Source organism: Paramormyrops kingsleyae, chromosome 19 (genome assembly GCF_048594095.1).
Source record: "Paramormyrops kingsleyae isolate MSU_618 chromosome 19, PKINGS_0.4, whole genome shotgun sequence".
In the NCBI taxonomy this organism is placed as follows: domain Eukaryota; kingdom Metazoa; phylum Chordata; class Actinopteri; order Osteoglossiformes; family Mormyridae; genus Paramormyrops; species Paramormyrops kingsleyae.
The window spans coordinates 20,797,706-20,819,441 of record NC_132815.1 but is presented as its reverse complement, the minus strand read 5'-3'; the positions used below and the strand labels follow the sequence as shown (position 1 = coordinate 20,819,441).

Genomic DNA, 21,736 nt, shown 5'->3' with positions numbered 1-21,736 from the left:
AATAACGTTAAGGGACAGCAGAAAATCTCTCCCCTCTCCAAATAAAATTATCCCCTTTACAAAGGGCTTGAATTCTATTCTAAATGCAGGATCCCCACAGCTATTGACGAGGTGGAACGTGCTCTCTTTCTCTCGAAATGACAGCATGGAGTAAGTGCTCGGCCATTTTTTGATGCCCTACCAGAGAAAGGCTATTGCCTCCCCCCTCAAAATAATAATGGCTTTCGCTGAAGGCTCAAATTGGCATCAGTCCCTCTCCAGACAATAAAAAAATCCTCCTTCCACAAGTAAAACTTCACCTGAAATGAGCAGCACAAGCTCGGATAGAGACCTTAAATGGCAGCTCCTGAAATGAGCAGCACAAGCTCGGATAGAGACCTTAAATGGCAGCTCCTGAAATGAGCAGCACAAGCTCGGATAGAGACCTTAAATGGCAGCTCCCTCCCCAACCGGGGTCCCATTCTGGGGAGGGGGGGGGGGCTGCTTGACTGCCCGACCCCCCCCATTAACCTAGTCAGGCACCATAACATCCCCCCACACCTGTCCCAACTTCCAAAAGACCACAGAACCAAATCCAGGCTGGTGTTATCTTTTATGGAATGTTCACCCATGAAAAATTGCAAATGGGGAGAGAAAAATCATCTTTCTTAAAAACTATGCTTGTTTATACCAATAATTGGATGTAGAAATAAGGAGAGCCGTGGAAAGTATGTGAAAAGAGAGGAGTTAAGAAATGCAGACTGCCTTACAGCACTGTCTGCAGCCGGCAGTGTGGCTTCATTCAAATCTCTCAGGAAGATATCAAACGCTTCTCCAGAGAAGAAAAAAGGGCTCAAAATGGCCTGAAGTGCAGCCGAGTACGAACCTAATTGGCACATTATGGGAAAGTCGAGGCCTTGGCAGAGTCAGGCAGCCTTATTTAGGGGCGATTCTCTGCCCCCAATTACACCTAACATAAAACAAACACAAACATGTCCTCTTCATCCTCCTCCCCCATCTGGGACGCGTCGGAGGGTGGGGGGGGGGGCGGTATCCGACCGGAAAACGGAGCCAAGTCCACGGACGGGCAAATCAGCCGCGGGATCTGGCCGTCCCTCGGTCTCCATCCTCCACCCCGTGTGCAGGAAAAAAAAGAAAAAAGCCTCGTCCTGCACCCAGGCTGCGAGGTCCCAGCAGAGTCACTGCAAAAGTCCCAGAGGCAACAGTGGAGAGCAGAACTGATTGCGGTGGCTCTGCCTGCTCCTGCTCGCCCGCTAAACTTTGTTTGCCTTCATAATGAGCTCTCTGAGAGCCTCATTCATCAGCCGCCCCCCCCCAGCTCCCCAACCCTATCCTGGCCTCTCCGAAATTCGCCACACCGTGTCTTATCCTGTTGCGCGTGTGTGTGTGTGTGTGTGGGGGGGGGCGGGAGGGGGGCTTCATCTGTGTGGCTTCACAGGAGAACAGAGGGTTAAGAGATGTGGGGGGGGGGGGGGGGAGGAGGGTGGGCATCGTGACAATCTGGGATCAAGGTTTCCAAGTTAACACCGGTGACCCAGGGGAGCAGGCCAGCCACGGGCCAGCTGGCAGTCTAGCAGGCTACTAACCGGAATGCTGCTGGTTCCAGTCCCAGGAAGCGATCGAGAACAGTACTTAACTGAGCCGAATAAACATCGGACTACATAAACAGATAAAATGTAAGACTGTAAGCTGGGTAAGTCGCTTTAGGGAAACGCCTCTGCTTAGCAACAACCTAATAGTGACAATAATTTGGCTGGCAGCCCGAACTGCCGTTTGGGTTGACAGAACCAGGCACAACCGTGTGGAGAGGAGGAGCTTGGGAAAGGCGGGGGGTGGGGGGGGGAACCAGGATATTCGGGGTATTCAGTCAAGACGCGAGTTTTCAGCCATTGTGAATTCCTGGCCCGTCCGGCAAAGCAGGCCTGCATCCAGGGGGCTCCCAGGCCTGCATCAAGGGGGCTCCCAGGCCTGCTCATTACGCAAAGTGAGGCCGATACTCTGGGTGCCGGGGCCAGAACCAAGAGACTAGCGAGCCGACAGATCTTTGCTTTAAAATGCAGCTGTTTTATTCTGCTTCAGTAATTAATTCTTTTTCCAATACCATATTGATTAACCGTAGACCCTGATAAAGTTCAAACCGAGATGACTCTTACACACGCACACACACACACACACACACACATACTCATTTTCATACATCTCTTCTGTAAGCCTGACCACCTCACACCAGACTGTAGTTTCCAATAAATTAGCCTGGGCCCTGATACAGAGCTGTTAGCAGTTAGCAGTTAGCCGTTAGCCAACAGCTACGTCTGGCTGCATGCTCCTTCGCTGAGCTGTATTATTCTGTATGTGGGTTATCACCTACCTCTCTGCTGCCATTCATGCAGGAGCACACATGTACACACAGTCACACTCACACACATGCTCGTGTTTGCTTTCATATCTTTGTGGGGACCACCTATTTAATTTTACGAGAAAAACCCTAATCCTAACAATGACAACCTTAACCCCTACCCAGCCCTAACCTTAACCAAACATTTGGCATTTTTTAGTTTTTTTTATTGCAGATTTTTATAAAAATGAGTTTCTCCCTGTGGGTAACAAAAACTGGTCAAAATAACAGGTGTCAAAATAACAGGTTTTTACCACATTGTGGGACATTTAATCCCTACAGCATACAGTATAATCCCGTTATAGTGGACTCGCTTATAACGGAATATCGTCTATAATGAACAAGGTCCGCTGGTCCCGGCCGTGCGCCTTTACAAACATGCAGAAAAAGCATCGGATACAGCGGACTCGCATATAACAGAATTTCTCGTATAAACGGACAAACAATTCGGTCCCCAGGGCCGCTTTTAGCTGTAGATTTGTTTGGCTATAACGGACATGCAGCTCCGCCTACAAGGCGCGTGGCGTGCCGGTGATATCCAGCGCAGATACGTAGTCGGGATTATTAATAGTCACACATCTGGTCGGGTAAAGTTTGATTACTACATGTACAATATAATAATCTATACCACAAGTGTGTCTGCTGGGGTGTGGCATGAGTAAATGGTGTCCTGTAGTTGTGTTCTGGGCAAACAGCAACTCTGCATATAACGTACTTTGGATATAACGGACTGTTTTGCCAGGTCCCTTGAAATCCGTTATAAAGGGATTGTACTGCACTATAAAAATTATCCACACATACACACACACACACACACACACACACACACACACACACACACAGTACTCCAAAAGAAAAAGCCACACCCTCTCAGGGAAACCAGCGAATAAGAAGGTCTCACTGAGGCCTTCAACCAATGGGCTGCATAATTAGCCAATTGCCGCCGCCCAGAGACTTTTAAACAACACAGAAGTCAACAAGAAGCTCTAGTTGAAACACTTTTGAAAACCATGCAACTAAACAGGCACTTTTGCACGCCAGGTCACCATCGTCAGCAGTCCCCGGCCTAAGGGTCCCCGTCTTTCCATGACAGAGCAGAAAGTGACGTGAGGTTTAGGCTTCCTTTCGGGGCCTGTGGCTTCTCCCCTGGCCCGCGGCTGGTGCAAAGCTCGTTACGGTGGTGAAAAATAGCATGCGGGAGCCATGGATCGAGTTGCGGCCATGGGGGCACATTGACCTCTGCTTAGACTTGTGGGGGGGCATTCCACGCACGCCACTCCGTCGCTAATGGGTAGCCTGACATGGGCGGCCCCGGAATGCCGGCCCTCACTCCGGCCCGCGACGTTCCGAAATAGGCCAGCAGGTGGTGGCTCCCGGAATGCCGGCAGAGAATGGACGGCGTTTCTGATTTTAGGGGAATTTTTTGCACCGCTGCTTCTGGTATCATTAAGATGCAGAAGCCACTTCCAGAAGTACTTAATGGGCCCGCTCCAGGCCGCCCCAGCACGAGTTAACACGTCGGCCTCAGGTTGCCACTCCGAGCGCAGCTCTCTTTACACAGGCAAGGAGCCGTAAACGGCACTATAAAAAAGCCCATAATTGGTTTTGAACGCAAGAATTCTCCCCCGGGAGGGAAAGCTCAACTGCAGCTCCTCACAAGACCCCCGCAGGTGGATTCCAGGGCGATCCCCAAAAACGGCGAGCCAATCAGCTCACAGGGTTGCTGAGTGTGTATATGTGTGTATGTGTGTGTGTGCATGTGCGTGTCTGTGTGTGTGTGGTGGGTCACTCTTCCCTGAGTACAGGCCCTTCAGGATGGTGTCGGAGAATCACAGGTAACTTGACACAATACATCTCAATGGAGGCTCTAGGACACTCGCATGACACCAGAGAACCGGGGGCGGGTGGGGGAGGGGGGTCCACCTACGCAACAGCAGGTGTTTTCAGCGCCAGGATGCAGCAACTCATGCCAGTGCTTCTAGAGATCACTTCCATGTTGAAGTGGACCCCTTGCTCCCACCAAAGGATTAAAATATGCTTATTACTGCTTGACTCTGAAGGGGGGCGACGCCGATCTCATGAGACGGCAGCGGGTAGGACGGGCTGCGGCCCAGGAACTGGCCCAGGTGGGTCTGAAAAGCTGCGATGCGACCAGTTACCCTGCGGAGGGCGCCGCAGTGCACGTTCCCCCACCTCACGAGCATTCTGGGCGGGGTCGGGAGGCCGGCCTAATGACTTTGGCCCAGGGTGCGGGCACCGGCCAATGAACGCTGACCCATAAACAGAGGGGAGAGAGAGAGACGGTGGTCGAGCCGATTCCCTTTAACTAGCCAATCTGTTAACCCAGGTTAACGCTGGGTTTAAGAAGAACGAGTGCCGGGGAATCGCTGTGACAGTGGCGGCGGCAGGCGAAACACAGGATTCATTCATCCCATCTGTTTTTTTTTCACTCCCTCGTTCTTTCATCCTTTGAAAGCATCTCATCTTTCAAAGGTTCCTCCGATTGTTCTAATCAATGCCCCAGCCATTGTTGCCTGACTGGGGAGTGGCGGGGGGGGGGAGGAGGGGTGGTGGGTGGAGAGGAAAGTGAAAGCTAACTACTACTGCTGCAACCGTCATAAAAACAGCAGAAAGATACAGCGTCGGGGAGAGTCGCTGAGCGCAGGCAAACAGCGGTGGCTGGACCAGGAAACATTTAAGTGGCCAACAAGCAGAACAAAGACGTGGCAAGGTTCACCCGGCAAACCGCCGGCCGGCTTTGAAGGCCGGCCCGTTTCCACTGCTCGAAGGCACTAAGGAATAACGGCGCTGACAACTGGGTTGGAGTGTTGAGAATAAAATTACACAAACAAGGGTTTCAGAGGATTAATCGCGAAACAGCGGGCAAATAATCATTGTTTTCACAGCCTGTCTGTTCTCTGGCCAATATGTTCTTTTATTTCTCTGACGTGTTTTTTTTTTCCTGTGTAATTGATGACCATCTAAACAAATCTGTAATACAAAATCTTTCACAAAAAAATATATATTTTTTTCATATCGCCCAATTCCACTGCAAAGTGCGGTCTTCGTAAAGTCTGGTGGCCTGCCTCGGCCCCGCTCAGACGGCCGCTTACTCGTAGATCTTGCCAAGCCATTTACCGTACTCAGCATTTCCCGCTCGGAATGACGGGTAACGGGGTTCTAGAGACACAGGAACGTGTCAGCAGCTGCAGGGAAGGGCAGCGACGGTACCCCTCCCTCCTTTATAAGGAAGGGGACCTGTACAGCACCCATCATGCCGAGGGGGGAGGCCACTACTGAGACAGGCTTTAGCCACGACCCCCAGAGCACCAGCCGCCCCGGATGCACCATGTCTTCAGAGTAGGAACCCACAGGTATTCCTGGAAACACCCCCTCACCCCCACCCCCACGGAGAGCTCCTCCTAAGCCACCCTGGAAAACAGGTTTTAAAACCCCACGTTGTGCGCACAAGGAGCTGCCCCAGCAGGGCGGGGCTCACACAGCCCTCAAACGCAGGGTCACCAAAAGGTCAGGGCTGTTCTCGAGCGGCAGGCTCTGCCATCCAGCTGCCTTGTTCTTCCTCTTGGGAACAGAGCACTGTGTCGCCGCACCGGGCCCCCCCTAGGGGTCACTATAACGAACACGCGGTCATCAGAGGTGAACGTCGTGAGGGGTATCCCACAAGGCCTCTGTGTGGCAGCTTTCAGGTTGCCAGCGAGAGCAGGCTGGTGCGTTGTAGCAATGCCCTGGTCTCCCATCCTCTCTCCTGTGGCCTTTTCCTTCCTACGTTTAATACACAGAGTATCCAGGTTCCCAGGAAGTCAAATCTAGAAGAATATGGCCCCTCCCTCCTCCCTGCAGAGGGTGTTTTGGACAATCCCCTTCTCTGGAGTTGGGAAGGCTCTGGCTAATGCGTCCCCCATGGCGTATTCAGCGTCACCTCATGCACGAGGAAGGCCCGGTAAACGTCGCTCCCACGGCGAGGTTGCGCTGGCAGCCTGCTCACGATTACGGCTCAGAGTAACCAGCTGTGGACGTCCGGCAAACATCTGAAAGCCCTCCGAAAGTTTGAAAAAAGCAGTAGAAAGTGGGAGTGCAGCATAAAGGGAGGACTTTAATAGGTGCAGGGTGAGGGGAGTGGGGCGGGGGGCCGGGGGGGGAGGAGGTGGGGGCTGAGGAATGACGTCACTCGAACTCTGGTTGTCCTGCCGGTGAGCATTTGCCTATTCTTCGGGCGAGCTTTTATTTTTTTTAAGCGGGTGAGAAGGAGAGAGAGTGAGCGGGAGAACGAGAAAAAGAAAGAGATGATCAGTCTGTTCAATCGGCCTTTGGAGGCATGCCAGATGGTCAGAGGTGCTGGGAGAGAATGGGGGGAAGAGGAGGGAGATAAAAAAAAAAAGTCCGGGAAGGACAGGAGACGCACGTCTGTTAGTGTTATTAGCAGAGGCTCTGCGGGCTGGGCACCCTGCGAAAGGCTTCGCGGATACTTGTTTAAACTTGTCACACCAATAACGTTCATTTTGATCCAACGATTTGATGAGACTGACAGACTCCGAAAGGCTGGGGGGGGCTTGAAGTCAGCGAGCCGGGCTCTTTCCTGTAAACATCTCGGGATACATGGCCCAGAGAGTAGCTGGCCTCAGATACATTTCCAAGCTATGTGCATTAACCATACTTTCCCCCATAGATTCACCACTTGCCATGAATAATTTACCCACTGTTATGCTAATGGTCTCTCCAAAGTATCCCTTCCTGATTCTCCTGCAGAGGAACTATTCTCTGTGTTCAGCAATTATCCAGGCCCAGAAAGGGGTAAAAAAGAAACAGAGAGAGGCAACCCCGCCCACTGCCCCCTCCCCGCCATGGTTCTGCGGCGGCCAAGGCCGGCCGTTAGCATTAGCGTTAGCGTTAGCCAGGAAGCGGCGGCGGAGCCCCGCAGTCACAGCAGCCTCTCTTTAGGGTTCCGCTCCCTCTATGATGTCATTTTTCCTGACGATAAAAAAGCTGAAGCCTCACGGACATCTGCTCCCCTTCCCCGTGCATGCCGGCGCCCCCATGACCAGGACTGAGGCGGCACCGAAAGCCCACGGGTCAGCCTCTCGACGAGGAGCTAACCACGGCCAGCTCCTCGTAAACCTGACCGCAGTGGCATGTAAGTCCTTTTATAACCAGGGCTTCTCCCTAACCCCCCCCCCCACCACCCACTCCCACCCCTGCGGCTCCTTCTGTGGAGAAAGGCCGGCAACCCCCCCATCCCAAACTAAAGCCCCGCGTTGCCGTGGCAGCGTGGCCCGCTTAGGTGGCTTGCCGTGTGAAAGCGAGCTGCTCTGGGACAGCTGGGAGTGACAGCGGTGAAACAGCAGGGCCTGCGGCTGGCTGATTGTTTATCTTTTGTTTATGGGGCAGTATTCAGCTTTAATTACCCTTCTAAATTAAACTGAAGCAGCCCCCACCCCAGCCCCACCTCCACCTCCAAGACTACTACCATTCTAACAGCACATACTTCAAACCTGGGGTGTAAAACACAAAAGACCAGAACATTCCGCCGACCCACGTTTCTCTCTTCGATACCTGCTTCGACACGCCGCTCAAAATACGAGGCCCTCGCTCCGAAACAGCAGAGGATGACCAAAACCAACAGGGTCTGACCCAGCTCCCGGGGGGGGGGCTTCACTCTCCTGCATTCATCACAGTGTGCGGTTCTGGTAGGATCGCGGCAGGGGCGACTAACATATCGGTGACACCGCGAGGCTTTGCTATTGGACCTGACGCAAGGATAAGCAGAGGCTTCCGGATTCACCCCCCAGATGGGCCGCGGTCCCGCCGTTCCCAAGCTAACCTGGACGCACCGTTCGATGGCCCCTTAGATGTGTTTTCGGCTCGAACCGCACGGCCGCCAAAGTCAATATGGCTCGGTGGACGTACGCGGGGCCGCGGTTTGGCGCACGCCCCGGCCCCCCGGCCCCATGGGCGCCCTAATGAGAACCACTCCAGCTCAGCCATGACATCATCGCTACGGGAGATGAAAACAATGGCGGACGGGCCTGTCACTGCATCTCCCTGGCAGGCGGCCGGCGAGGCCGCGGCAGACGTTATGTAATCAAAGCCATTTCGGCGGCCTGTGGAAAAATGCGAGGAAGCCCAAGCCCAGCGGCAGTGGGGGCCCAGCCCCCCGTTTGAAGAAGGCGGTCGGAGTTTTCACGCCGTGCACGCACACACACGCACGTATGAGCACGCACACAAACACACACACACACATGTATAAGCATGCACACAGACACACGCACACACTCGCACGTATGAGCACGCACACAGACACACACACACACACACACATGTATAAGCATGCACACAGACACACACACACACTCGCACGTATAAGCATGCACACAGACACACACGCACTTATGAGCACGCACACCCCTCAAACATGCCATAGAGGAGTCCGATTTCCTTCGCTGATGAAATCCCACAGGCCGCAGCCCGACTTCGGTTCATGCTTGAAAACCCCCCCCCCCCCCCCACTAGCTCTTTCTGCCGAATGCTGGGGCCTGTCGAGATCCCTTCCAGCCCTGCTAATGAGTCAGGGCTTTTTTTTTTTGTGAGAGGTTTGCGGGCAGGGGGGGTTACCCCAGGTCGCGGGGTCGTCAGAGAGATCGGATAGCGGGGGTCAAGTCTGGCGTGCAGGAGGCGGGGAATCAGCCGCGCCTCTGAGCGGCAAAATGCTATGGTCGGAATTTGGGAAACTAAGAGGCTCCCAGCCCTGGCAGACAGAAGGAGAGCCCTTGACGTCTGTGCCTGACGTTGAACCGACCCCCCCAACCCCCACACCATGGGCAGGCTTCCCTGGAACACGGTCCCCCCGCGCGGCTGTTATCGGCCTGATGACCGGGGCTGCTGGGCAGCCTGGCCCTGCATTGATCAGCACTTACTCAATAGGGAGAAGACTCAATAAGTGCTCAGTGGATTACAAGTCATTTGTACTTATATGTGTAAGATAATCAATAGACTGTGCATTGCAGCCCCCCCCCACCAACTCATTCCCATATGACAAATTAGAAAACTATGGAAAACTATGGGACACAAACCAGCATTTGACCAACTTCAACCTGAGAATTCACTTAAGGCTGGGTTTCTCCAAAGGTTTGTCAGTCAAGTGACTGAACATAGTGGGACACCTCAGTCGACTCAACCATCACCCATTAGCAGTGTTTGGAGGTGGAGCTGCTGGGGGATGGGGGGGGGGGGCAGCACATTAACCGGAGAAGCTCTGCAAGGTACCGCAATAGCTGGTCTCCCAGTGGAGATCGCTTCAATTATGCACGTCCCAGGATGAGGCCCGAATCAATAGGTTTGGTTGGCTGCTGGAGGACTGAGATTAAATGTGACACTGGTCTGGCCAGCAACGCCGAATCCACACCAACATACGGCCAAGAGCTGAGTATCCCAACCTCTAATTTAGGGCCCGCGTTGCCACGACGGTGGAGATACCTCAGGGATGTTTTTTAACAAAATAAACCGCAAACACAGAAAGGCCCACCAACTGCAAACCTCCCCTTACGCCTGATGCGGTCTTCGATTACGCCGCCATGAAGCAGAGGCGTGCATTTATTAATGAGACACATCCTCATCTCCTTGCCCGCCGCGGTGATGGAACATTCCGGAAGGTTGTGCAGAAACGCACAATTTGTACATGTAACTTAGTACAAAGTCAATAGGAAGCAAGTCAATAATTTCTTAGAAAAACCACATGAGTGGCCTCATGTAGTCTTTAAAGATTTCTGCTACAGATGTTATGTGAAACCATATCAGTTGACTTTAAGGGGTGAAAAACTATTGGCAAGTCGTCTGTTCCGCAGTCGCGTTGAGCGCCGGACTATTCCCAGTGCATGGACACAGATGACTCAAAAGTCAACTGGTCAGGACACTAGTATGGAATTGTGGTGTCGAGTGGTAATTAGACTACTGGAGTCAACGAGGTTGTGGCTGAGAACTGGCCCGACTCGAGTGACTGCAGACAAACACTGACGACACTGTCAAAAGATATGGAAGCTGAGGCGGGGGTGGGCACTTACCGAGCTCGCTGCTATTGTCCCCGCTCTGAGAGGCGTGGCCACCACTGGAGGGTCCCGGCGTGCCAGCGGAGTGCGTGGAGTGGGCGTCATCGTGGTCCCTCCAGGAAACGGGGTTCTGGTACCACCGCGAAGGTGAGCCAGACCAAGAAAAGAAGGGGGGAGGAGGTGGTGGAACTGTGAGCAAGCATGGAAGAAGCAATGAGTATGAAAATACCAGGCATATGGGTGGCAACCTAACTCCAAATAAGAGTGATTGGAGGTCAGTCCTGCTCAGTAGCCTAAAGTGTTCAGAAACTTCAAGCGGTCAACAGTGTTTAGCGGTCTAAAGCAGGGGTGGGCAAACTTATCCAGAAAGGGACATTGGGTATGCGGGTTATCGCTGAAACTCCTTAATTAGATTACTAATTAGAGGACTGATTGGCTGAAGAGTCCTCACACCTGGGTTTGAACAGCTGACTGTTATCCCAAAAACCTGCATACACACCGGCCCTTTTCGGATAAGATCGTCCACTCCTGGTCTAGCATGTCCTAGACTGTTCAGCCGGCTGAAGCGTTGGAAAAGTTCGAGTCATGAAGAATTCAAAGGAGTCCAATGCCTTTGACTAAAATATACCTCCCCTTTAAAGTCACACGTGAATGAGTCAGTCTTCATTCACCAGTAGTAAAATAATTCGGATTGCAACACCCAGCCAAACGATGATCCCATTCAAAACAACATTATGAACGTAAGGTGGCGGTCCAGCGAGATTACACAACGCATTTATAACTATGCAGTATATTTCCTAAAGAGCTGATGCATGTCCCAACAAGTGGCCATACATCAGGATGCGTGATTAACTCCAAGCAATGGTTTGACAGCTGAAATTAAAGCAGGAATCAGCAGCGCCAGCCTGGCCTTGAGGAGGGGATGTCTCCCTCGCCCTGCAGCTTCCCCATCACCCATCGTATGCCTCCCCAGTGCGCACTGGGAAACCTGCAGCTTCCATATGTCACCTGTCTGGGACGTCAGAGCTCCCTCGGATAGGGTCCAAACGATGGCAACAAAGCAAACAGCAAACCTCAGCTGCCTGCCCCCCCAACCCCACACCGCCACCCCCCCCCCCTTTATAACCAGACAAACAACAAATTACACACCCGGCTAAGGCATGCAAATCCGGTTACCATTTTCTGCGGGCTTCTGGCGCGACCCCGAAAACGAGCCCGACGGGGGCCCCTTCCGTGCGGCTCGCCGGGGCCGTTTGAAGGGGGGGGGCGGGTTAAACGTGTGGAGCAGAGGGGCCACGGAAGTGCCCCGGCTCTGGGGAGCGCCTCCCTTTCATCCGCCCCGCCGGCGAAAGCACTCGAGCGGCGGCGATCGAGACGGCAGAAACGCCTCTTCAGCCTCTTAGTGTCAGCTGTTTGCCGGATGGCAGCCAGATAAAGAGTGACCAGAACAAGAGGCGAGACAAAGGCGCTGCGTGAGGCGGGCCTACGGCGGCCCCCCCGCGCCCCCTCTGCCGCGCGTCCGCGTCTCACATGCGGATCAGAGGTGCGAGAATCACCTTAATCATCCCTTAACACCTCTATTGTGTTTCAAAGCGGCCACAAGAGAATGAAGAGAAGGTCTGAAGAGGACACAGAAAGCTCGAACGGGGTTTATGGAGAACAGATATCCTCAACTTCATTCTTCTGAAACCATTCCTGGGCCCTACATGGATCTGAATGGAGAAAACTCAGAAAGAAGCAGAGTATACCCTGAGCAGTATGGACCCAGAGGACAACGGAACTCTACTTAACAACACTGAAATCCACAAACAAGGCATCGCTGCTCCTACCAAAACACAAAACGTTCAGGTAATCATCCATAATGTCAAAAAGAAAGTTCGAAAGCGTTTCCCTGCGCTTCTCCAGGTCTTCCACAGGAAATGCGCTCTACCTCGCAGCAAACATAGGTGTTTACACCGGCTGTCTACAGGAAAAGTTCAGCTGAATTGCCCCTCCTGTTTTCACGGTGAAAAATGCAGCCTCGCCATGCGCAAAAGGTCACGCGCTGGACTCGCACACGAAAACAGTTGTCAGCACTCCCAGGAGGCCATTAAAGTTCAAACGTGTCGTAAAGCAGCGTCATCCGGCGTCCCCTGCCAATCGGGCCAGGAGCCCCAGGACCACACCGGCCACGCATGGTTGCTCCTTGGGGCTGGGATAATGAGGAGTCAAACGCAGCGCACTCCGGGCTCGTCCCTAATTGTGCTAGAGATCGCTGTCACCAGGAGAGCTCAGAGAAGGTGGGGGGGGGGGGGGGGGACACGGGGGAACAGACAGCAGGCGCAGGGGGAGAGGACAGAGACAAGGGGGGCTCGGTCCCCGGAGGGGGTGGTCTATTCTATCGCGCCCCGGTTACAGACTCACAGCCGATAATGCGAGCTGTAATTAATATGGAAGCAGGGGAGAACACGGGGCCAGGCTTGGGGTGGTTGTGTGTGTGTGTGTGTGTGTGTGTGTGTGTGGGGGGGGGGGGTCACAGAACGACCTGCTCGCTACGCTCGGCCCTCGAGCAAGCCGCTCCACGCGGGCTTCTGCCTCCCCCGGAATCCAACATCAAAAATGATTTAGCGCCATTATTTGATTTCGGTCCAATTCCCAGGAAAGAACGGAGACAGGCCAGCAGTCTCTTATTACATGACGGAAACCTTTCGTGTCTTAATATACAGAATGCCTAGCTAAGACTGCACGTTTCGGCTATTCATCGCCGGCTGCCGGAGAGAGAGGCCAGCGCTGGAAACACGCTGGACAATAAATCTTCCCGGGATGACAGTCGGGAATGCGCCATGTCACACTGCACAACCAGTAAAACTTCTTATACCATTAAAAAAAAAATTATAATAATTTAAGTGCCCTCACACGGCAGCCTCAGAAAGACCCTTTTCCTTTCACCTTTTTTTTTCTTTCAAACTGAAACATATTTGCAACACCATCAATTACCCAGTGAGAATGAAAGTGGAACATTAATTGAATGGTTGCAATTTACATTTGAATGGTTTAAGGAGCGTTATTGAATGCATAGTCAAGTATCGCCATGAAGTTAAGAGAGAAATCCAAGCTCGCATTATTAAAATGCTCTGATATAAGAATGACTGACTTTCTATGAAGCATTTATTCCATTACTATTTTTTTAATATTTTAAATGAAACACACACATCATTATGCTCAATTTCTGCCCCGGAATTTATGTAAAAGGTCAATTTTATTTTAGTTCCACATAAACAGTTGAGTTCTGTGTGAAAAATACAAACACTAAAGCAGAGTTACGTTGCTGCTGTTAGAATATTATACGAGCTTTTGAGACATACCATTCCCAAACTTTTCATAATGTGAAAAAATGTCAAAACACAGTATCTATCACACAGCGACTGAAAATCAAGAATCCCTTTGGTCTTAATATTTTTAAATTAAAGGTATCTATTATTCATTCTTAAAAGTGGATATTGACGTATATATTGGGACTGACTCATTTTTAGCTCTTTTTCTTTATATTCTCCTCCGGTCGCTCGCTTTAATCTCAGAGACCTGAATTTCTCCTTCGAAAAAAAACAGAAACAGTCTCCACACCAGCAACACTGAAGTGTCCCACATCCTCCATCACTGATTGCTTCGCAATATGATATATTACTATTGATCACTGACTCCAAGGCTCAGGCCTGATGGCGTCCCTGTCCGAGGTAACGGACTCAGCAACAAGTATGCCTCACCGCTGCATGGCGGCTAACCAGAGACCGACCTGTCAAGCTAACCGCTAACGCTGCCGCTATCGCTGACCCGCCGGCAGCCACGCCCCTTTTCAAACACTGATGCCGATCAGCAGCAGGGAAGAAGACCAGGCTCCTACGTGAATACTGGGAGAAAGAGGGAACTTGGAGCATATGGCAGAGATGGGGCGTGGGGGGGGGGGAGGGAGGGGGCACGGTAAACCCAAGCAGCAGAGAGGTTTGGTTTTAAACAAGCAAGCTTTGAAAATCCACGGCTGGTTTCTAGCTTGTCCACATTCAAACGGTTAAAAACTTCTGATCAGGCAGTTCCTGTTCTCCTATAAATACCGATATAACTATGTCACTTGCATGCCCTGGATGACGTGGAAAATACTTTCGCACAAACAGTCGGCTACTCTCTGAAAAAAAAGGGGAAATAGAAATGTACAGTAGTAATTTCTCGGCTTTCACCCACCGGTGTTATTTACTCTGTAAACAGAGCGGCGAGGAGAGAAGCAGCGGAAAGGCAGCCCAGCTGACAGGACAGGTGTGTCACACAATTCCTGGCTAATATCAGCCACAGCCAGCGTGTTAACAGCCTATTAACAGAGCATTCACGCGAGCTGCACGGCCGCGGCTAGTATCATCCCCATGTCACGCACAGGTGACGGCACAGGCACGACAGGAACTCGCGCTTCACATAGCTGAGCAACACTAGTACTGCTCTCATAACACAGCACAGTCTCACAGGCTAATAAAGCAGATCAATTGAAAGGGTCACCCCCGGTGGATTTTTAATTACTCATTATTCTCAGGCTCCATTTTGCCAGGTATGATCTACCAGGTATTTCCCATTATCATTATTATTATTATTATTATTATCCAGGTAATAGAGGGGAGGAACCAAAGATGAGCAACAGGAAGAGACTGCAAGGAACGGACAGTGAAACACAGCGGTAACAAAAGGCCGCAGTCCATTGACAATCTGATAACCCTCTCAGTTCAAAGACAAAGCATCATTCAAGTGCAAATAAAACACTGATTATCAGGGCCTCCCATCAGCTGGAGGAGGGAAAGAGAGAGAGAGAGATGGAGGGAGGGAGGGAAGGAAGGAGGGGTGAAAAAGAACACAAGCGACTGTCTCCTACATTGTGAAGACCTTCATCATAGCCGCTGCACCAGCTCCCACCAAATGAGATGCAGCCTCAGGCTCTGTATTAAAAATGCATATCAAAGCTAAGGAAAATGGACAAGAGAAGTTGTAACTAAATAAATTAGCATATCTAACTACTAAATTGCCATTCACACTCTGGCTTAAGTAACCATAATGCATAATACAAAGGAGTCAAATAAAAATAAATACATAAAAATACAATAAAAATATCAGCTGGAAAAAAAGCCCCGTGTTTACTTGATCAGCGCCTAGCTTTCGGTGTTAAGTTCATCCATAAACTACAAAGGCATTGACTTTGTGCTGTTTTAACAACTATCAAAAAAATCTTATGGAAAGATCCATGTATTTTTGATTGGTGCCACATCTCTGTAGCTTTACAGTCTAATTACCTTCTTAAATCCTGGAACATGCCTGCGGTCCCTGGAGGGCTAATTTAAGCTCCTGTCTTCCATTCTAGTGTACATTTAACATGAGATGCTAAACTACGCGGCTGTTTATATCCCGCGCTGACATTTTCTTGCAATTTAAGTCAAATTATCAATACTGAAAAGTACTGTAATATCAGCAATCTGAAAAATGCAATGTAAACAAGTACTTGATTCTTTCAGCGTCTGTTGCCCAATAAATTCAGGCAGGTATCTGGTTCTTTTAACAGCCGTTAGTCATCGATGAGAGACTAAATTAAACTATACAAATAAAGCGTAAAGTTCTTTTACAAATAAATTATGGTAATAATTAATTACTCATTACGATATTTATATATATGAAATTTTGAAACTCGATATATGAAATATTCAATCGGGATGAACTGTAATACGTCATTAAACGACTTGATAGCCACGCCTGACTCTGTCAGCCATCTGCCACGAAATTAACCAGGCTCGTTTATCTAATCTCTTCAATATTTCCACAGCGGGCCACGATTCTCCACTTAGACGTGAAACGAGGTTTGCCACGCTGGGCTCTCAAGCAGCGCCCGCCGCGCCGCGATTAGCGATCGAGCCTCCGGAGCGCACATGCACGTAGCCGGCCGCGCACCCCGGCGAGCGCGGACGCGCTTTCAGCCTGACATAACAGATGCCCGGAAGTGTTTCTGCCTAACACTTAAATCTGCTCAAATTCCTAATAGGCTTCAGTCCCCGCTGCTGATCTATTAACTAGCCTCCAAATACACTTGTCACTTGCCAGCCAATAAGCGGGAAAACTTTCGAAATAGGTCTATCAATTGTAGGCCATCGAAAATAAGAACAACACGGTACTTGATCTGAATTCCGTTTCCTCACATCATGACAGCAAATTTTACAGGCATATACAAAAGCATCACTACTAAAAACGTTACTACTAGGCTATGGTTAAGAAACAGGACAGCAACATTATAACAATAAATTATGAACATGTGGTGTCTTGTATTACAATGACAGCTCACTTTGAATTTATCATGAAAAAATGTTTTCTTCACTGCGCATTTTGCCTCATATTCAAATCCTTCAGTTAAGCAAGTTGGTGTCTTCTTAGCGATCATACCCCTTTGCTCGTAATAGATCGCAGGGATCGATATTTTGGGCAAGGTTCAACACAAAATACGTGGACACTGACAAGAGTATAAATACTCCAAAATAATCTGGAATTAACAGATGAAAAGCATGCTTTCTAACCAACATAATTTACAACAAGCCCAAAGGTTGGAAATCTGCAGATGCTTCAAAGCAATAAGATCTCATATGTGTTCTTTTCGGGACGGCGAATAAAGGAAACATAGGTGGTGCAGTATCTAGCAAAATCTACCAAAACAGCATTAACAGAAGTAACAATAACCCCCATAAAAGCGGCTTATAACTAACTCGTTAATTATTAATAACAGTTATATAGTTATTGTCACTTAGAGGGGCTTTTTTAGAAAGCGGAAAAAGAACCGAATTCGTCTCCTTGACCTAACCGTTTGTTTAATTACACTACACATTAATTTTAATTAGATTATAAATACAACGAGTGTATGTACGATTAATAATGCATTTATGCGCACCATTTATTTTTAAATAGACAACAGTATCAGTAGGCGACGCACACCGCACTCCTTTAAAAAATAAAAACTAATTGTACTTACATGATCAGCTAAATTAGTTGAAGATCCTGAGAGGTCATCAAGGTCGGACTTGGAGCTGCCATCACGGTCATCAATGACAAGATCAATGGGCATTTTTCCTTTTAGACAGCTAATGTACCGGTGGCAGAAATTATCGCAGAGTTCGTGCACCTTGGAGGGGAGACGGAAGATACGTTTGACAGCTGCAAATTTCAGCGAACCAATTTTAAAATGCGCCTATTTCAAAGACTGCAATATTCAAAGCATAAAATTGCTAGAACAAGAAATAATTAATCACATGGCACTGGAGCAACAGGTTAAAACGTAGGAGAATATAGAATTAGATCATAAGTGAATATAGTTGTATGTTACACCATAATCTCCAGAAAAAAAATCATGATCCAACACCGACAACAGCAGCACAACAATAACAAAACAATAACACTAATAAAATAATTATTTAACATGAGATTTAACATAAAAAGTCAAGATTACATATACAGATACTTGATGTATCAGATTATTTAAATAAAAGTAGCTTTCGATAGACTAAGCCCAAATAGGCCCAATATTACCGTTAAACAAATATTAACCTGAACATCGATTATCATTAGGCCTTCTGTACAATAGCAAATTGTGTGTGTGTATATATATATATATATATATATATATATATATATATATATATATATATATATATACCTTAAATGTAAAGCACAAGATAGGTGTTTTCAGCTTTTCATAAGCATGTGCAGGTACATGTTATGTCACGCATCGAGCATTGCGTCACATATTTGCATTACAGTTTACCTTTTCCAGTTCTAAAAGATGGAATCGCAATACTTGTATGGCTTGTATCATCTGAAACGAGAATTAACAAGTTACTTTCATCCTCCTTATCACAGACGATCCCTTCACAAGACAAATGTTAAACTTTATATTTTTTTATTTATAATTTTCTCCCCCACCAAATATATATATATATATATATATATATATATATATATATATATATATATATATATATATTTAAAAAGATATATCAATTGTGAATACAAAGGGGATGAATGTAGATTCGAGCAGAGTACATGTTATTGGATAGCGAGAAGGATTATAACACATTAGATCACGTCCCGTGACATTCAAAGAGGACCCTTTTTTCATTTAAATGGTTAGCATTAGCAAAGAAACGCTTCCAAGAAGAGTCACTACGGTTAGCCTTCCCTAATCAGTGACTTCCCCCGCGACCTCCTATGGCAGAGCACCGCTTTGCCACTCGACAGTTTCCCCCCTTGTTCACTTCAAAGAAAACTGCCAAAGAAACATTTGTTTTGTGCTTTCGTTTTGGATAACAAAAGTGCAGCTTTCAACCTCAAAACAAGACGCACTGAAAAGAGCCTCCCTGCCACTTGAGAATTAAAACGTAAAATGAGAACATGCAACACGCTTACCAAATTGTCCAACTCTGGATTTGAAGAAAATAAAGGTTTTTCTGCCCGAATCTAAAATAAGAGAATGTTATTTGGCATCATTAATACTATTATAATCACAGCGCGCACATATATTTTTTTAAACTTATGAAAACACGCGCTGAAAAACTTACGAAAACAGCACCCCTGCATACAATTTCAGTATAAACATGATCAGAGAATTAAATGAAAAGTGTTACAGGCATTACTGGGCGCATCATCTTTCCCCGCATATGTACACGTTTAAAGGACAGTGTCAGATATTAAAAAGTGACCTGTTTGGCAAACACTGCAATATCCTCGTTGAACGAGTCCGAAGAACAGACATCGCCGCCTGCTACGCCAGGCTCCCGCGGCGTGCACGTCGCCAGCTCGCACTTCTCAAACACCAGGGCGAGCAGGGGGAATAACGGGTGACTACAACAGGAAAACACCACAACAGTCTTTGCTCAGCTTCAATGGTAATAAACAGAGAATTAACTGGTGGAAGAAATTGATAAAACGGCTTTATTTAGCCAAAACAATAGCGGCATTTCATTCTTCCGGTTTAATTTAAATCCTAAATATTAATGCATTTTATCTATCGTATTATTTTTCAGCAAGGAGAGTGGCCAAATTAATCCCTGAACTACTTTAATCAGAATCGGTTTACACGGGCCGTGTGCCTGTCATTAAAATCTTCTAAATATATAAAACCATCAGCAAAGCCTACTTTAAAACACTTGTGTATCATACTGATGGGCCTGTAATTTCAGATATGAGTACTTCTAAATAATGTTTTGTAATTATATTTTAAACACACACGCACGCGCACAATATAAAACCTTGAAATTAAATCTGAGACCAACGGGTTTGCTGGCAAAGTATACATATCTGCAACTCCTATGTTGTTGTTTTTTTTTCTTTTATTTCCATGTTAAATATGATTTATCGCTGTATTTATACATCGTTTATAGTGTTCAAAAAACAAAACAAAAAAAACGTAAATTAATTGGGGTATATTTCACGGAACGTTGATTTTAAGTTCCTAATCAGAGCTAAGCAGCAAATTATGCCAATATTTTTTTTTACACACCAGCGTGCATCCGAGGTATTTAAAAATAGTTGAAAGTCACTATTAGACGTGCCTACTAATATTTAGCAATATATTCTGATCACAGACAAACATTTTCAGAATGATACAAAATATATTTTTAAAAACCTACCCGTAAATCTGATCTTTATCCCTCTTTAAAACATCGTTGACAGCCGATCCCATGCTAGTGGGCATTACGTTGTGCGGTGCATGTGCCCCATAATGCTGGCTGGCATGGAGTGGAGGTCCATGATTCAAGTGATGGACTTGGGGTAGCGGCCGAGGAGCATGCGGGTCCCCGTACATTGATGTCGGGACTCCGACTCCGTCCATCCCACCGTAATGGGCCAGTTCATCGTACTAGAAAGAAACACAGCGGAGAGTGAACGACCCAAACGAGTAGCGCTGATCACAAAGAAACAACTTATTTTAACTAAAACAACAGCTTCCGAAACATAAGCGCGGGTAGGTGGAAGAAATACAACGCGAGTCTAAATCGTAAGTCTTGATCATAATGTCGATAATTTAGGCTTCCTCCACAGTAACTGAGAGTGGTAGTCGTGAAATTACCAAAAACATCTTAAAATGCGATTCCCAAGGAGTAAGCCACTTTCGTGAAGTCGCCAAATTATTTAGTAGCTCCTTTAAAAACAGCGTAATATCAACTGCAGCAAAGATCGCCGGCTAACCAAACGCTGTCACAAAGATTGACGAGTATATGTACTGTAAGAATGTTTAGTTATAAATATTTTAAGTATTAGTCGATATCAGCTGAAGCTGGCGATCGCAGAGGCCACCCTACAGTGGATGTGTAAACGCGAGTGTTGGATATTTTAAACGCACCCTTTGCGCCATCAGGCTGCTCTCCAATAAACTCCGGTATGTGCCGTCTATTCAATATCCCAGTCCGCTCAGAAAGTGGTATAATCGTAGGATCCCTTTTGCAGCCAACTTAGAGAATTCTCATATTATCCGCTTTGGTTAAGAACAATCAACACCAAGAGTTTCGCTGGGGTTTTCGGGGGTGTTTTTTCCGCTTCTCCCCCAAAAAAAAAGAAATTAAAAAACAATGTAAAAGCACAAAACACCAAAGGTCACAATCGGCCCATCAACAACCGGCATGTAACTAAACTGTCGTGTCCCATGGCTTTTTGCCACTCCAGCTGTCAATCTGAACCAGGGGTTGTCAATGTAATGAATGAATGATGGTTCGTGATGATGTTCATGAGAGGATGAATCTTTAAGCCCGATTTTCTTCCAACAGCTCCCGTTTCTCCCTCTGCCTTTAGGTCGCTATCTTATAATTAATACCGTGGAAAAAAAGAAAAGACAATTTAAATGAAGACTCGGCCGTTGTGATCTTCTCTTTTCCTTGTGGGTAGCTCGTCTGTCTGGCGGTCTGATGTGAGTGAGTGTCAGCGAGTGTTGTCAGGTTGACTGCTGGCTTGCTTATAGAACCGAGTCAGTTCGCAGCGCTGATCGGCGGGAGAATGAAATGACGGAACCCGGAAGTACTGGTGGCCATAGCCAGTCCTACAACAGCTCTTGAAAGAGAGGAGAGACCAAAAGCTTGTGATCTGCAGTCTATACACGAGGGCTGCTTCAACTCTGCACGGGGGGAGCCAAAACACCGCATCTCCTCTCACAGCCGCAACTCGTATAAAGAGTAAAAGCTAATCCGAAAAGCATGCGTCTAAAATCTCGCTTCGCTATCCCTATTCGTATTATAAGCCTGTCTTT

General features: G+C 48.0%; 1 protein-coding gene across 3 annotated transcripts in view; it reads right to left on the bottom strand.

Moving 5' to 3' along the window:
• LOC111841763 (homeobox protein Meis2) overlaps positions 1 to 21,515 on the bottom strand; it is a 59,790-nt gene extending 38,275 nt beyond the window's left edge. The window contains exons 1-7 of one of the 3 annotated variants that reach the window (XM_023807740.2): positions 20,840 to 21,515; positions 20,127 to 20,356; positions 19,197 to 19,338; positions 18,904 to 18,954; positions 18,263 to 18,313; positions 17,474 to 17,623; positions 10,471 to 10,585 (exon numbers count right to left, since the gene is read on the bottom strand). In XM_023807740.2, the coding sequence (XP_023663508.1) occupies positions 10,471 to 10,585; positions 17,474 to 17,623; positions 18,263 to 18,313; positions 18,904 to 18,954; positions 19,197 to 19,338; positions 20,127 to 20,356; positions 20,840 to 20,851 (751 nt within the window). In that variant the 5' untranslated portion in view covers positions 20,852 to 21,515. Of the gene's footprint in view, positions 1 to 10,470; positions 10,586 to 17,473; positions 17,624 to 18,262; positions 18,314 to 18,903; positions 18,955 to 19,196; positions 19,339 to 20,126; positions 20,357 to 20,566; positions 20,803 to 20,839 lie in introns of those variants that run through there. The other 2 variants (XM_023807742.2, XM_023807741.2) reach the window with 2 other exon arrangements.
• Positions 21,516 to 21,736: the final 221 nt, after the last annotated feature.